The sequence below is a fragment of the Pyxicephalus adspersus genome, chromosome 4 (assembly GCF_032062135.1).
Source record: "Pyxicephalus adspersus chromosome 4, UCB_Pads_2.0, whole genome shotgun sequence".
NCBI classification, from domain to species: Eukaryota; Metazoa; Chordata; class Amphibia; order Anura; family Pyxicephalidae; genus Pyxicephalus; species Pyxicephalus adspersus.
In genome coordinates this window covers 54,930,403-54,946,921 of record NC_092861.1, presented here as the reverse complement: position 1 = coordinate 54,946,921, position 16,519 = coordinate 54,930,403, and the positions used below count along the sequence as shown (strand labels likewise).

The 16,519-nt window shown below is 33.5% G+C and overlaps 2 protein-coding genes across 2 annotated transcripts in view; one reads left to right on the top strand and one right to left on the bottom strand.

Annotated features, from left to right (window-relative positions):
- The window catches only part of LOC140329769 (IgGFc-binding protein-like), a gene marked incomplete in the record, with an annotated part of 72,987 nt that extends 64,443 nt beyond the window's left edge, over nucleotides 1–8,544 (top strand). Inside the window, 11 exon segments of the mRNA XM_072410160.1 lie at nucleotides 433–574; nucleotides 1,426–1,676; nucleotides 2,487–2,616; nucleotides 3,415–3,583; nucleotides 4,534–4,713; nucleotides 4,818–4,948; nucleotides 5,061–5,260; nucleotides 6,091–6,229; nucleotides 6,457–6,597; nucleotides 6,909–7,008; nucleotides 8,059–8,544. Coding sequence (XP_072266261.1) covers nucleotides 433–574; nucleotides 1,426–1,676; nucleotides 2,487–2,616; nucleotides 3,415–3,583; nucleotides 4,534–4,713; nucleotides 4,818–4,948; nucleotides 5,061–5,260; nucleotides 6,091–6,229; nucleotides 6,457–6,597; nucleotides 6,909–7,008; nucleotides 8,059–8,413 — 1,938 coding nt within the window.
- Nucleotides 8,545–11,392: 2,848 nt separating this feature from the next.
- LOC140328540 (probable cation-transporting ATPase 13A4) overlaps nucleotides 11,393–16,519 on the bottom strand; it is a 38,031-nt gene continuing 32,904 nt past the window's right edge. Inside the window, exons 25-29 of the mRNA XM_072408222.1 lie at nucleotides 15,661–15,733; nucleotides 15,408–15,582; nucleotides 14,131–14,300; nucleotides 11,994–12,074; nucleotides 11,393–11,556 (exon numbers count right to left, since the gene is read on the bottom strand). Coding sequence (XP_072264323.1) covers nucleotides 11,543–11,556; nucleotides 11,994–12,074; nucleotides 14,131–14,300; nucleotides 15,408–15,582; nucleotides 15,661–15,733 — 513 coding nt within the window. The 3' untranslated portion in view covers nucleotides 11,393–11,542. The remainder of the gene's footprint in view (nucleotides 11,557–11,993; nucleotides 12,075–14,130; nucleotides 14,301–15,407; nucleotides 15,583–15,660; nucleotides 15,734–16,519) is intronic.

The following is a 16,519-nucleotide window of genomic DNA, read 5'->3' as shown; positions in this document are numbered from 1 at the left end:
GCATAGGTTTTTTAAGTTTGGTTTGGCACAGCTGAAAAAAGGCATCTATAGAGCTGCTTTAGTCAACTGGTTGACCCTGATCAAAATAAGCCCCTTAGTCTCCTACATATTCATCACTGTATAGATTGTAGATTACTAAAATTGCTGCATTGACTAAGCAGTCCGTTATGCAATCTATTTATTTCATGCTCGAAAAGCTCCTTCAGACTTTCAAAGATGAAGAGTCCAAAGGCAAAGAGTTGCTGCCATATTCCCTCTTTATAACACCTTTAATATTCTGTAGCACCACTGTCTTGGATATATCTTGTATAAAACTTTCTTTTATAAGTCTTTAAACATTTTCATGATATATATTAATTAATTGCACATTTTTAACATGATTAGATAGATTAAGTGGAAATTGTGTGTAACATTATATATTTGCCTTTAAAGGTTGATGAAAGTTGGATTACACCTCACTGCACTCAGAAATGTGAATGTAAGAAGGGCAATGATGTCAAATGTAAATCTTTCAGCTGTCCTCATGGAATCTGTAGTGTGAACAAGAATGGCAAATACAACTGCAAGCCAACAAGTGAGTGTGTGACACAAGAGTTATCAACCTACTTCTGGTTGTGTGTAATAAATCATTAACTATCTGGTAGGTTCTGTATCTGTATAGGGCTGATTTATTATATCAGCTGAGAATCTTTACCCAAAAACAGAATTGCTTTAAATAACCAATGGTGTACCAATTAAAAAGGCAATCATTTTCTTTTCACATGATGGATAGTTCAGTGTAAGATTTGTACCTCATTTAGCAAATCGGCATTTAAGGATCTTCACAAAATGCACAAAGTACACAGCTATCAAGCTTTATTAAAGGATAGGTAACCCATTTTCTTTTCTTTACCTGTAATTTATTGCAAACATTTTCTATGAGTGACAAATAGACACTTAAATAAGAAAAAAAATATGTAATTTATTGCAAATATAAATGTAATATTTTATTCAAAAATGCAATCCGACACACAGTATTTGAATACTTGAGAAGTGCTGTAGTTTGTTATCTTTTATTACTGTAATTATATTTTATTATTGTTTCAAAATTCTTCTCTTGTTCAACATATATTGTTATGTTATGTTATGTTCAAAAACATGAAATGTAATTCAAAAATTCAAAAAAGATATGAAAAGATGAAAAGTCATTAAAAGTTGCTGATCAGATTTCATATACATAATCTAGATGGATAAAAGGTGATTTGGAAATACTTGCCATGTGTTAGTTTACACTGCATATTGGTATTAGCCTTAATATAATTTTATAATAATGTATTATATAAAAATAAAATTAAATTAATTAGGCTAATAAAAAAAGGGCATCAAAATATATTTTTAGAAGGTATTTTATTTACTGGATTGTCTTACTATGAGGGTCTATTTCAGGTTATTCCAAATGTACTATTGGAGGTGACCCACATTATCGCACCTTTGATGACCTGAACCATCACTTCCAGGGCAAGAATACTTACATGCTTACACGAACCTCCCCTTCTACTCCTGACTATATGGAGCCATTTGCCATTGAGGGCAAAAATGAGGCTATGTTTTTATTTAGCAAATTCAGTTTATTGAAAGAGCTGAGAATTGAAGTTTACAATCATGTTATATCATTCAGACAAAACAAAGTTTTAGTGGTAAGTGTAAAACTCAATGTGAATATACTTGCAAAATGAACATGTACTGGACTATATTACACAGATCAGATTAAAATAGATTTTACCCTTTTTAAATTTCATTGATGCCTAGGTGGTCACAATTTATCACAGCTTCAGCATGTGTCAGTTAACGTTTTAACGTTTTAAGGTTTTATGGGCTGACATGAGCAAAAATGTAAAAAAAAAAACACAAAAGATTTTCAATTTTATATCGATATTTTTTGAAATACTGTAATACTATCTTCAAAGTTTCAGTATTAAATGAATGCCCAATGCCACTTTAGGATTAAGTAGCATCTTCAGTGCAGGCTGAAAACTTATTTTTAATGAGACCTCCAGCTTTCATATGATCATTATGTCATGGGCAAACTGGTAATCACAAATCAAGGAAACATTCTGATTGGTTTCTGGTAGTTAGTCTGAACTAATATGTGAGAGACAGATGAGTTTAAGGGCACCACATATTAAAAAAAGTCCTGTGAACATGTATTTAGGCTGCATACAGACTTCCACTGAAAGAAAAGAAGGAATGGGCTCTGTGGTATGAGTAAATAGTGAGTTTACGGGCTATTTGAGAAGACTTTATAGTGAGGTAGCGCAGGGCGGGGGGTTCTCCGAGCAAAGCAGAGAAATTAAAGCTATACCTTAGTAGGTTTTATTCCAGGTTTTGTACATTTATACATGACAATGGTAAAATATTTACATTTTGAGATTTTGTTTAGAAATGTTTTTATAATATATATATATATATATATTATATTATATTAACTAATTTGCATTGCTTTGTAGCTGAATGGAGTGAGAACAGTACCTCCTGTCCGTCCACACGAAGGAATAAATATCTACCAGAAGCCAACAAGAATTTACTTGGAAACTGATTTTGGTCTTTCTGTTAGCTTTGATGGCAATGAAAATGCAGGTACTGTATATACAACACCACAGTTTGTATTGCTTAATAAGGTTCACCAGGTATATAATACAGTTTATACAACGCATCACTGCTATAGCTATATTGCAATAAATTCTAATTTATAGTATCTATCTATCTGTCTCTTTTTCTAACTTGTATATCCACTTAATAATTTGTTCATTTATTTCAGTTTTACATATTATAATATTTTATATAATATTTTACAAGTATTTCTACATAGTGCCCCAAAGCCTATCATGTAACCCTGCCTTTAGCATGTGGAAACATTTTCTAACATGACCCCAGTTCAGTTTTTCAGAAAAAAAATGTTTATGGGATCACAAGCCTCTACCATTTAGAACAAATAAGATATTACAAATAAAAAATGGAAAAGAACAGGAGTGGAGTAACAAGCAGAAAAAGTGCAAAGATTTTGAAGAGCAAGCAAGTAGTGTGTAGGAAGGATAATGCACATGGTGCAAATCATCTATAATTATATGTAGCCTGTAACCAGATCTTGATGTTATGATTTCATAACATCCATAAATCAGTAAATAGCTATTTCTGGAATTACCACATTTGGAGTGATTGATTTATTATTCACACAATGTTAAAAAAGGAATGTTTTTTTAACTATGAAAAATAAATGAATGAGGTTTATTATAATAGTACTTGACAAAAAAGGGTATTATTTGAATATGACCCACACAGGAGGCTTCATTTTTGGAGTTTAGATTGTTATACATTTAAAGGAACAAAAGGTTTATACATCAGTAATACAGTTTTGTTTTCCTTTTTTATCTTTAGAAATTACTGTACCAAACTCCTACCAAAATCTACTACAGGGACTTTGTGGCAACTTTGATGGGCGAAAATCAAATGACTTTACCAGTCCTGATGGCAGGCTGATTTCAAATGTGGATATTTTTGGTGAAACCTGGAATGTGAAGTCACTCAAGCTTGCTACTAGAGTCAGGTAAGTCATTAATGTGGATTTATTTCCTGCATTCAAGCTATAGGCAGATAGGTAATTATGGGTACATTTTTTTATAATGCCTTAAAATAGTAAATCTGTATTTGCATTGTTAAGAGCATGCTTACATTATCATTTTTGAAGAATCACAGTATTCTGATGACATTACAATTTAAACAGTGCATTGTTGCGTGTATACTTTACCTATCCCTGTAGTGTTATCCTAATGGTAACCACCTTGTGGTAACCACCTTTTTAAATAGAAACATATTTAAAGTGAAATGAACTTTTAAAATAAAGTTTCTAGCTGGTAGAATATTTGGACAATGTTGTCTTTAGCAAAAAATAAACTTTTAGTAATTATTCATTATGTGCACACTGCATGTGCCACCCCTGGTTCATTCCAGGTGTATGTTAAATTCCCAGAATGGAGCCAGTTGCTGGGGACAATGTAACACTTATACACATGGCTATACTAGAATATAATAATAAAAGCTCCTCATCCACCCAGAATAACTAAGTTTTGTTTTAAACTAGGAGATAAAGTAATGCACTGTTAGAACTCTATGACCCAGAAAGCTAAAAAAAACAACCAGCCTGCTTTTCCTTTTGTTGCCTAGCCATGTTGTTTGTTATTCCCCATCAACCAGTACAGTCTCCCCGCCTTTCCCAGGCAGGTGTTCTAGCTCAACTATGATGGAGTAATGGACAAACTATACCCACCCTGTGTAAGATATATCTCATGTTAAGGTAGTACCACCTACTTCAGGTAAAATCAGAACCCATGGCTTTGACTGTAAAGCAAAATTACCCACATTTTGAACAATACTAATACTTTAAAATGTTTACAACACATACATGTTAACAGTTGTGTGCTCAATATACAAATATTTAAAAAAAAAAAATAAATGATTTTGAGAAAAAGCATTGCTTTGTTTTTTTATTTTCTGCAGACGTGCTGCTGTGATGCCTTTAGAAGAGGAAGATATCGTATTAGACACAGGAGACAATTATGCTTGTTCAGGTGAAGGCCTAACCTACGTGAATAGCTCTACATTCTGTGGTGTTATGAGAGAACCAAATGGACCATTTAGATATTGTAACCAGATAGTGTCACCAGATACATTTATTCAGTAAGTAATGTGTGTTTCTGTGTATGTCTAGATACAAAATTGCTGCTATTAGGTTGAATATTGTTTGCATTTCTCATCATACCCTTATGTGATTATATTTAAAGGGACTGCATCTTTGACACATGTGCTGAGTTCCAAAGCAAAGAGTTGTTATGTATTAACCTTCAACTGTATGCATATGCCTGTCAGCAAAATGGAACTAATGTTGATGGCTGGAGAGCATATACTGGCTGTGGTGAGCATTTTAATGTCTAAGCTTACTTAGTATTTCTTCAACTCAGGGCATATTAAATACTGAACAGATTTCTCCTTTGATATAATATGATTCCTTTATTGTTTGCAAACAGCTTTGACCTGCGGTACTAACAGTGTTTACAAGAACTGCACAAGTGCCTGTCCTGCATCCTGCAGCAATATGGCATCTGAGTCTGAATGTGAGGCACCATGCAATGAAGGATGCCAGTGTGAGCCTGGGTACATTCTCAGTGGATACGACTGTGTGCCATACAAAGATTGTGGTTGTACTTACCTCAATAAGTACTACAAGGTAATACCACTCATAATTATATATATATATATATATATATATATATATGTATATATATATATATATATTTATGAAAAAAATTTAATGTCACACTAAATCAATTCACTCCTTTATATTTACATTTACAAAAGCTAAGCATAAACAACCTTTAACTGATTATCCATGCCCTTCCTGCCTTACAGTCTCCACTGTATTGGTCTTTGGGTCTTTTTTTAACTAATAGTATTTTCAAAGATTACAGTCGCAAAAATGCATCTGACTTCTACATGCTTACCCATGTGTTATATTTAATCTCTTACTTACCAAGTCACTGCTTTTATTTGAAAAAGTGTTGTTTTTCTGCAAAAAATCCAATAACACTTTTTTTAGTGGATGAAACAGGTGTCTCCGTGCTCCATACTCTGACTCTTTCTTTTCCTGAAGTTATTACATCACATCTGCATACTGTCAGAGGGAGATGAAGGCATCTTCAACTCACCCAGTGGTGAAAGTTAGATATACTGGGGTCAATACTGCTATTGTACTTGAACTTTCCAAAGCAATACAAAAAAAAAACACTTTAAGTAATTTAGGTAATGACACTGTCTCATTAAGCATAATGTGTGATTTATAAAGTGTAGGATACATTTATTTAAATCAAAACATATGTGATAATTATCCCTAAATGCTCATAAACCTTATACATATTCCTGCACATATCATCTATGATAGTCAGTTTGAGGGTAAAAATTGTCTGTTAAAAAAATAATTTCCTAGACTACAAGTATTATTACTTATTGTTTTAAAGTTTAGTACATAAACATTTTGAATATTTGTGCACTTTCTTTCAGATTGGAGATACCTTCGTCACAGATGACTGCTCACAGAACTGCACTTGCACAGACAGTTCCTCCGTAGTTTGTGAGAACATGCAGTGTAAAGAATGGGAAGCATGTACAACAGCCAATCAGATTCGAGGATGCTATATCCGTAAGTGGGCTAAAATTTCTTTTAGAAGTTAGAAATAAAAAACAAGTTTTTTTGTTATTGGCCCTTTATAATGTGTGCATAAACAAGTGCAAAACAAAAAAAACTCCAATACAAGTGAACCGGAGTTGTAAAAACAAATCCACAAATGAAGAACCAAATCTAATAAATGATTTAACATGCATTGTATGGAATTTAATTTCTAAAATTGTATATTGTGAATCCTATAGCAAGCCCATGTCTAGAAAATCCTTGTGAGAATGGTGGTACCTGTGTGGAACTGGATTCAGGAACAGACAATACCACGAGTGGCATGAGCTGTATATGTCCTAGCAGCCACAAAGGACCCTACTGTGAGGAGGAGAATGAAAGTAAGTATTTTGTTTACTCTGAGCCACAATAAAAAGCATCCAAGCTTTCATTCTTCCTAAATAAATATTTTTTCTATAAGTTTGTAACATGAAATTAGGTTAAATGTCAGACACAGTGATGGTCAGACACAGTGTTCTGTTCTGCAGTGCCAAGAAATATTACTGATTTCATAGTAGTGTACAACATTTAAAGAAATTCTAATTTAAAGGATACATGCACTTTAAAATGAAGTTAATGTCTTGCGTTACCTGAAAAATTATTCCTTTATTGTTAAATTTCCCTGCTCTAACACATATATTCTTTCTTTCAGTTAACAACACAGCTATATACATTGTGATTGGGGTCGTGCTTGGAGTCTTCGTTATCAGTTTTGTGTTTATAGTTGCTGCATACTGCTTCTTGAAATCCAAGTATGTATATTTGTTGAGAACATGAAGCTTACTGATTTGTCTAACAATATGATAAAGCCTGTTTCTGGAATCTGTTCTGAGTCCAGCCTCTGGTTCAATTTTGTTCACATTTGTCACACGAAGCAGTTCTAATTTTCATAATAATATAGTATTGGATGTTCTGAATGAATCCTCAAAGTAAAAATAGCATATCTATGAGGTCACATATAAAAATAAAAAAAACATATTGTATTCCAGTAAATGTTGTTAAAACCTGCAATAATGATATTTAGTATGAACTTCTGTCTTATTGCTCATATTTTTAATTAGATTATTTCACCCATATTTATGTGCAGACCACATAACTGTGCAGACCAATAAAAGCTGATGCTGTGCCTGCCTAAAATGTGTTAGTTGGAGATAGACCACTATTTTTTGTCTCTTAATATTGTTACTAATAAATTATATTTTAAAGCAACAACATATTATGTAGCGCTAGACATTAAATGGGGGATTGTAAATGACTGACAGATACAATCAATGACACAGAAGGATGAGGAGACTGTCAAAAGAGCTTACAATCCAAGAGGTGGGGGAAGTAATACACAATGAGAGGAAGGATATGATATAGTTGCTAAGTAGTGAGAGGTTAAGAAACAGAAGAACAGAAGAAAATATATTAGAGAGTTTTAAAAGATGAGTGTTAAGGGCTCAATTAAATGTTTAGAAAGTAGGAGCAAGCCAAATAGGATGAGGAGGAGAGTTCCATACAGTGGGGGAGGCCTTAGAGAAGCCCTGTAGTTGTGCATGTGATGAGGTTATAAGTGAGGAAGAAATAGGTAGGTCCTTTACATATAATCCATCCAAAACTATATATCCACAGGATGGCAATGCATGAGTGATTTCACTACAAAGCAAAAAGCGCTGCCAGTTGAAAATCATCTGGTGGCATCAAAACCCAGTAATGACTTAATCAACTGCTCTATTACTTCTAAAGAAAATTACACTTTAATTGTAATTTTTCCTTCGACCAGTTCTACTTTATAATTTTATATGTGCTTTTTTTTACAGAAAAAAGAAGAGTGGAATTTTAGAGTCATCTGATTCTGGTGAAAATGGAAGAGACAACTCAAACTTTGGATCTATATTTGTTTCATATACAGAGCCTGAAGACCGACTAAACATGGCATCTAATGAGTATTTGAGGCAAGAAACTGACAATAAAAGGGAAGATGGTAAAACACAGGAGGAAAGTGACAACACTGTAGGTCAAGTCAATTTGGCATACAATGGCAATATAAATGACAGTGACAAAACTGAAAACATTGACATGATGGCAATCAATAAAGACTTAAGGGCTCGAGTAAATCTTGCCTTTGAGGACGATAGACATATAAATGAAAGTGATGACTTGACAATATTTTAAATAACTAAATTATGGTGTCACAATTTCTTCTTTTGATTCTGTACATTGCCCTAAAATGACTTTTCCTCTTTTGATCTAAAAAGTAGATTTCCAAACATGTTACAATAAATATTTTTTTACATTATGTCATGTATAACCCCTTGAATGCACACTGTAGACAAGAATTCTGCAACACCAGGCTGAGCCTAAAACCAAAGGTCACAGACATTTCAGGAGTGATTTAAAATGTAGTGGCTACAGAAGGAAGATGTTGAAAACACTGAGTAATATAGTCAACCCATGTGTGGCTAGCATGTCAGAAAAACATAGGACTTATAACAAACATTGCATGTCTTTTAAGCTCAGCAACTCAATGAGACAGAGGTTTGGACATCCCAGTAACTTGTGGCCGTAAGAAAAAGGTATTTTACAACATAGCATCTTCAGAAAGGTCTTACTCAGGAAAACACAGTGAACTTGGCTAGAGGACAGGGAATTTAAGATCCAAACATAAAAACACAAAAATTCAAATTAAAGCAATAGGCAGAAATCTTTGAGTTAAATATATGTAATTATTGTTTTCTAATTAAAGAGTTCTAATAAAAGTGTAGCACATCAAATGGTCAGGTTGTTCTTCTTCATCAGGACTTAAGTTAAAGATACACAAAACTTAGTATTGCAGGACTGGTCATGCAAGATCATGCAAAATTTAAGAATATCCATTGCTGGTGTACGAGGGGTAGGATTTTTTCACTGTGTAAGGTGAACTGCATAGTATAGTACTGGTGTTCAAAATATTTTTTTTCGTGTTTTTCTCCTCTAAACCTAGGTGTGTCTTATAGTGTGAAAAATATGGTATTTTTCTTGCACATGCTTGTGCAATGTCATTTGATATTCTTCATCCCCTAGCCATTGCAAGGGGGATAATTTACTTTGCTAAATAAACAACGCACATTCCTTTAGTAAATAAACCTCAATATATTGCTCTCTGATTATATAAAATAAGTTAAATTATATGTGAGAAAAGTGTTTAGCTATCTGCCTTTTTTAGATGGGAGAAGTACAAGGTGACATGTTATTAGTGAATTATTATTCACTAATTATTCACTATATCATGTTATTATTACTAAAAAAGACATAGTTTTTCTGTAAACCAAAAATAAAGTATAGTCAGGAAAAGTAAATGTAAATTGAAAAGCCATCTAGTTTGTGTCATGTTCTTACAGCCACCCACCACAACCCCTTTAGTAATTTTGGTGACAATATTATGTTCAAGGACTTTGCAAATCACCCAAAATTTTTGTGGCTGTATTTTCATGACAACAAATGCCTCACTTTTACCTATCCCCAAGTTCTGAACTCTTATAGAACAAAGACTTAGATAGACAAGGGTCCTATGAACTGACATGATTGGCCCCATACTTTAGGTGGCCAGCTGTAAGTGCCTGATCACTGAAATAAGCATACTTAAAAGCATCCCCTCACATGCCTCTGGATATATGAACCCCCTAACAAGCACAAAGGTGTTATATTTTTTCAAAAATTACAACACAACAAAATACAGGAAAAAAAGTTTATTGAATAAAAAAACACAATATTAGAAACATAGCCACATAATATAAACATTGCACAAAATAGATAGATTGTAGATAAGCTGATATTGCTAACTTACAACGGGAATAAAAAAAAAAAAAATATCCAATCTCATCTGGTTGCAGGGGAGAATGTAAAAAACTGTACTTTAGACCAGGTCTAAGTGGCAGCCATGCTCCAGAAAATACAGGAACAGAAATCCAGTGGAACCATGTCCCACTGAATTTATCACAGGTGCCTTTATTATGGGAGGTGAGATCTTCCATATGCATAATCACATTTACCCTGCTACACAATCTAGCAGCATTGACAGGGTATTTGTATGACTTGAAAGGGAGTGGGTTGTGATAAAAATAAAAGGAATCCTGGGTACATTGGTATGTGACAAAAAAAAAACATTTGTGTACATGTATGTACTGTATCCCCGAAAGGTTTTAAACTGGCCAAGATATATGCAGTGTCATAGCATCCCCGTCATTTCATCTCCAAAATAATTTGGGAGTTGACAGAAAATGTGATTCCGGTGTCCTATACTATTGTGACACCACCTTGTATTTCCTGGAATTCACTGCTTTACATTTATTTATATTTAGGTATCATCTGGCAAGGTAGATGACACATGGGGTCATCTTCTGCTGACAATGACAATGGGAGTCAACAAACTCTGGGAACTGGTGGTATAATAGAACTACTATAGGGGGTAGCAATGGAGAGATGAGTTTGCAACCAGAGCTTCTGAGAGATTATTTAGAGAAAAAATGTATTGGATTTGGGCTTTGAAAATTAGCTGTCAGGACAGGGTTAATCTTTACCACATAGCATAAAAATGTGCAAATTGTAACATTGTATAAACATCCTAAATAAAACACAAGCTCATCTTTGGTCGATTGAATCACACAAGGAAAATGCTAGAAGCTGGTTGGGCAAAAATGCAGTTTTTGTCCACACTTGGTAAACATTACTGTTTACACAGCATATATATGTGCACATGGTAGTAAAGTATAAATCTCTTAAATAAAACACAAGTCCTGCTTGATATATTAAATTACACAAGGTTGATATAAAGGAAGCAAAACAATGCAGGTTTTGTGTATTTCTCAATTCTGACTTGCTATCCTGCAGTTGGGCTCTTCCAACCCATGTTCTATTGTGCATTTGAAGAAATTGTGTGAAGAAAAAAAGTTATCAGTCATTATAGCCTCATAAAGATATCTAGATATTGTTGAATATTTACTGTATATAGTCAGTTTACTATTATACTCACAATTAAAAAACTTACTGGCATTTGAAAAATATCTTTTATGCTTTTGTATTTACATGGCTGTTATAATTGTTTGTTCTGAAATCACTTCTTTTCCATTATTTGGTGTACTGCTGTACATAGGCTTATTGTAAACGATATCAGTACTCTTCACAGGAACAGTCTGGATTGCATAGTCAGTCCTGTTCTTGGGTGGCCATTCAGGATCTTTCTGCAGTTTACGCTGCAGTTTTCTATATTGACTTTTTGATTTGTAGTTAAATATTCTCTTTATCCAGAGCCATAGTTGTCTGTTTTCAATGAACCATTCCTATACATGAACACAAAGATGATGAATGTAAAAACAAAATAATATAACATATATTTTAAAATGTGACAGATTGACCAGGCCAGTATCAGATGGATGGAGAGTGTTTGTATGAAGTAATATAAATTGTAAAAAGACATTACCGTAAAGTAAAATAAAGTTTACATTTAAATGTCTTTTAATTTCAGTAGGAACAGTGTTGTTTATCACTTTTTTTTTCCCAGGGGCCTAACAGGCCAAAGTTTGGCCAAGCCTGTTCTAAATGTTCAACTTCCTGGACATAATTTGTTTTTTATCATGAACATGTTTTTTTTGTGTTTACCCTCCTGGATTTATTTTTGGTTTAACATGAACAAATTATTTTGACATTACATTGTATTATTTTATTTATCATAAATATGCAAACAGTAACTGTAAGAAAATCATTGGTTGAAAGTTACCTCTCCAAGGTATGACATGACAAATAAAACAACCATCATGATGAAGATGTTCGCTCTCCAGTAATATGGCATACATACCAGCTGGAAATAACAAGGACAAAATTAAAAACATTTATTCATTTATAAAATGAATGTGTAAAACATTCTCTACATTTTAGAACTATATATAACATACAATCACATATGAACCCACATTCAGCATGTAATATTGTAGTGCTGTTTTATGATGGTATGATATATGATGTCAGTTTTGGGATTAGTGAAAATGTTGCTACATAGGCTCAGCAGATAAAAATAGACCTTCTGACACAAACATAATTACTTTTATCAATGGAAGAATAGATATAAGGAAGGATGTACGAGTTGGTAATGTTAATGTTGTAAAGCTAAAGAAACAAAATATCTATGTATTACTCCACATAAAGGCCAAATGTTCATCAAGGTAAACAATGGCGCCTCCAAAATGCATTTGTGTTTTTTTGTGTACAATTGACTGTTTTCTGCAAATGATGATGGCCTTATCCATGTTTATTCTTATTATTATATACCAATCCTTATTTCTTTGAATATTCCATCAAAATGTAAATAATTGTTAAAGTTTGTTTCAATTCAACAAATAATAAATAAATAAAGAAACAAATAGTGGGCAGTCAATTCAAATATTTAAGTTTAGTTACTAAAAACTGCACCTTTGAGATCTTCCCCGAAGTGTTCCAATGGTATTGTGGTCTGTGATAGCTACTCTAGCACATTTGTTTCTTTTTGCAGGTTGCTTTGTATGCATAATATAGGTTTTTTTTTTGCAACTCAACTGTACACCTCATTTTGTTTTTGTATTGTACATCTTGAAATAGCAAGACCGCTTGCTTGCAGCTTACAGGTTTTTCTTTGCAGCATGACAAATTTTTCTGGGATTTGTGACTGAAGTCTTGGTTGTTCTTTCTGACTATGACTTGGTAACAATGGAACCCCAATCTTTCTATTTTGAACACCTTTTCCTGGTTTGTACAATTTAACAACCTTTTCTTGTAGGTCCATTGACCATTAATTTCCTGTTGGCTCAGTGTCCAACAAAGTCAGTGCATTTCTGAATAAACTGACTATTTATACACAGACATTAATTTCAGTCAGAAAAAAAAGAAAATGGAGGTCTAAACACTGTGCATTATTAACCTTATATTGAAGCTATATGTGCAAACTTGTGTATTTATTATCAGCCCCAACATTTAAGGGTATGAATTAGAGTTCATTCAACTATCATTAGGATTTAAATAGGACATGTACAAATATGTGGTAATAAATTGATTTGTCTGTGCACACTCCCTAAAAGCAAAGTTTTCTATGTGTTGGACCATGTTTTCCCAACAATAGTTAATATTTATTACATTTTGCCACAACTGTAGATAGATAAACAAATAGATATACAGTGTATTAGTTCTGGTGTCTCTGACCCATCTTCCCTTTGGCTGTGCAGTAATCATCACAGACTGACCATTATGACTGGCCAGGTGTATATGGGGAAACAACACTAGCACACATGCAGTGAGGTTGTTGGGGGATAGAAATATTTGAAAGTTGTATCATTAGGCAGAACTAAAAAGGAGCCAGTAGTTAGATTTCAATACAAGGTAAAGATATTTTAGTGAAGTAACTCCTAATAATTGTTTAGAAACACTTTAGTAGTAGAGTGGGGGTTAGTTTTTCTGACAATAATGTTATTGTTATCCATGGTCTCCTGTCCTGGGGGCCACTATCTCTTACAATGTGCCAGCATCACAGGGAAACGTAGTGAGCAAGGATATAATATAAAGTGGTTCCAAAAACAAAACACCAAACAGAAATGTTAACTCTTTCCCACTTCTCATTTGGCTTTAATGCTATTGCTTCATTTAAAGTTAATAAAACTTGAAAAAAAGGTGAGAGAACCATAAAACAGCACATGGTAAAAATAAACAGCGAAAATAGGTCCAGGTTACGGAAACTTGCACATAGCGGTCAGACGACAGTAAATTTGAGGACATTTTGGCAGATCTGTGTTATTGATGTCCCCTACCCTACTATACAGAAAGATTGAGTAATGTAGACATACTTGAGAGAAAATTATTTTTTCAGATTCATACAGGAAAATGCAACTTACAGTTGGTATACAAGCGTTGTCTAAATGGCCGCCCTTTAGAAAAGACAAACTCTAGAATAATGAAGTTGAATCCTGTTATAGGGAACATTGTTGAAGTGATGAAATTCTCTGAAAACCGATGTTCTCTTATGGTAACATTTTCCATGGTGTGGTTTAGTGGCAAACAGGCACTGCCAGTTAAAAATAATATATGTCATATTTTATTTAGTGAAATATATACATTTTGATAGAAAACACAAAAGGCAACAAATATTTGTTGGGGGAAAGCATGTCCTCGCAATGGTTGTAAAGCTGTGCTCTTAACTTAAGACCAATAAAATGAAGATGAGATATAAACACCCATTCAAGTGTAATGAATTTTAAATATTGTAAATTATGCAGATACATTCGAAAAATTAAAAAAAAACTTAGGATCCAAGTCTGCCTTAAACTTTTATCACAATTTAGCTTTTATTGGTGAAAATCACTACAATAAATGTCTATAGTAGCAGTAAGTAAATAATAAACTGGGTACATTGGCCACAAGTTGCTTAAATGCACAGACTGCAGTTTTGCATATTTGCCCCAGAATAAATTTGGACTGCTGATATAAGTTGATAAAACACATGAACATGTAACTGTCCTCTTATGGGGTTTTACCGGTAGCTGGATGTAATATGCAACTAATCTAGAACAGCTATATAGAGTTATGGTCAAAGAATTACTAAGTGCCAATATGTATTCCTCCATAAAGGTGCAAAACCACCTACACATCATTATAGCAGTAATTTTAAATTTTGTTTCCCTTCAAAACTTTGTGATTCCTTATAATGATGTTCAAGCTTTTATTTAGCTCTCAGTGTGTCTGTCTTCTACATTACTTTACTCATTGGAATAGTCATGAAATCTCAAAGTTTATTAACTTCACATGAGCCAGCATTTGATTCTCTTGTATGGTCAAGTATGTTGAAGCTGAACATAAGCTTAGGCAATTGACAGGAGAGAGGCCTTCTTGTCCTATAGAACTATTTTGCAGCCTACAGTTTAAGTCTCTTCTACTACTTACTAAGAAATTTGTAACTCTTTAAAGATACACATATTCTCTCTAACTAATGAAATCTAATTTAGGATTAAGCATGGGCAATACAATGTTTCTCAATATTAGCTCTATATTAGGTACAATCATGGCAGGTTTCACATACAATGACTTCCATTATCCTTAATAAATAGGATTTATTATTCAGCAGATAAAGAAATTGTTAGATCTACAATACATATGATAAATGTTACTTATTTACCTGAAGACATCTGTTTCATTGTACCATGGCTGTTGTTGAAGCAGGAAGAAAGCAGTAGACTGTACAATCACTGTGAAGATGAAGTGCATAGCAATGGACAGTAATAAAGGAGGAGAAAGAAGGTGTCCAGGGGGTCTGTATGGAGCAAGTTTTGGTGCTGGACCATTCAAACTCACTAAATAAAGAAAAAGGTGGTCATACACTATATTACTGAAGATGACAAAAGCAAAACACTAAAATAATAGATACTTACAAGTTAGGGCAACTGTAATGTTGATAGCCAAGTCTTGTAACAGGTATTGGTAATTTCCAAGAAGAGTTTGTTTCTAAGACAAGATAAATGTGTGAAAGACAGCACAAAAGAAAAATAAAGTTGCATGGCTTGTAAAATATTTAAACAGAACTGGGTCTCTAGCATTACCTCTGTAATGGGACAGAACGTGATGGGAAATATGACATTGGCTGGGGGTCACTAAAATTGTAGCTAAAGGTGAATTTTGCAAGTGTGATGCTTGCTTTGGTGACATTTGCATAGGAGATGATTGCCCTTCACTTTACAGCGAATCCCCCTCCCCCTTCCTCAAATTGGACTTAAGGCTAGTCAATAAAATCCCCTCTTTGCATATTCAAAGTATTTAAAGTATATAAACTTATGGTTTCATGTGTTCAGATTTAAATAAACAATTATATTTAACAGAAAAATAGGCAATGTTTACATTCTTTGTCTATAAAAATGTCTGTGTAGCAGCACCTGGGAATAGATTGCTATTGACTTTGCTGTTTCCTGAGTATTTATCTACTACACAGCCACTGCAGAGTAGATTAAGCAATGCAGTGGGCAAAGGCTGCATGGTGGAGGTAAGTATGCATTTGAGAAAGGAACATGTAAGATACTTTTGGTCAGTAAAAAAAAAACACCCAAACACTCTGTGACAGAAATCCAAAGCTTGTAACATAATTTAAACTTATATTCTGTAATGCCATTTTGCAATTCAATTGGACACTACAAACTAAACTAAACATTCTGTAGCACTTAAAAAAAAAATCCATTAATACAAATCTGCCAATTTATTATTATGATTGGGTGGCATCAAAACATGAAAACATTTTTA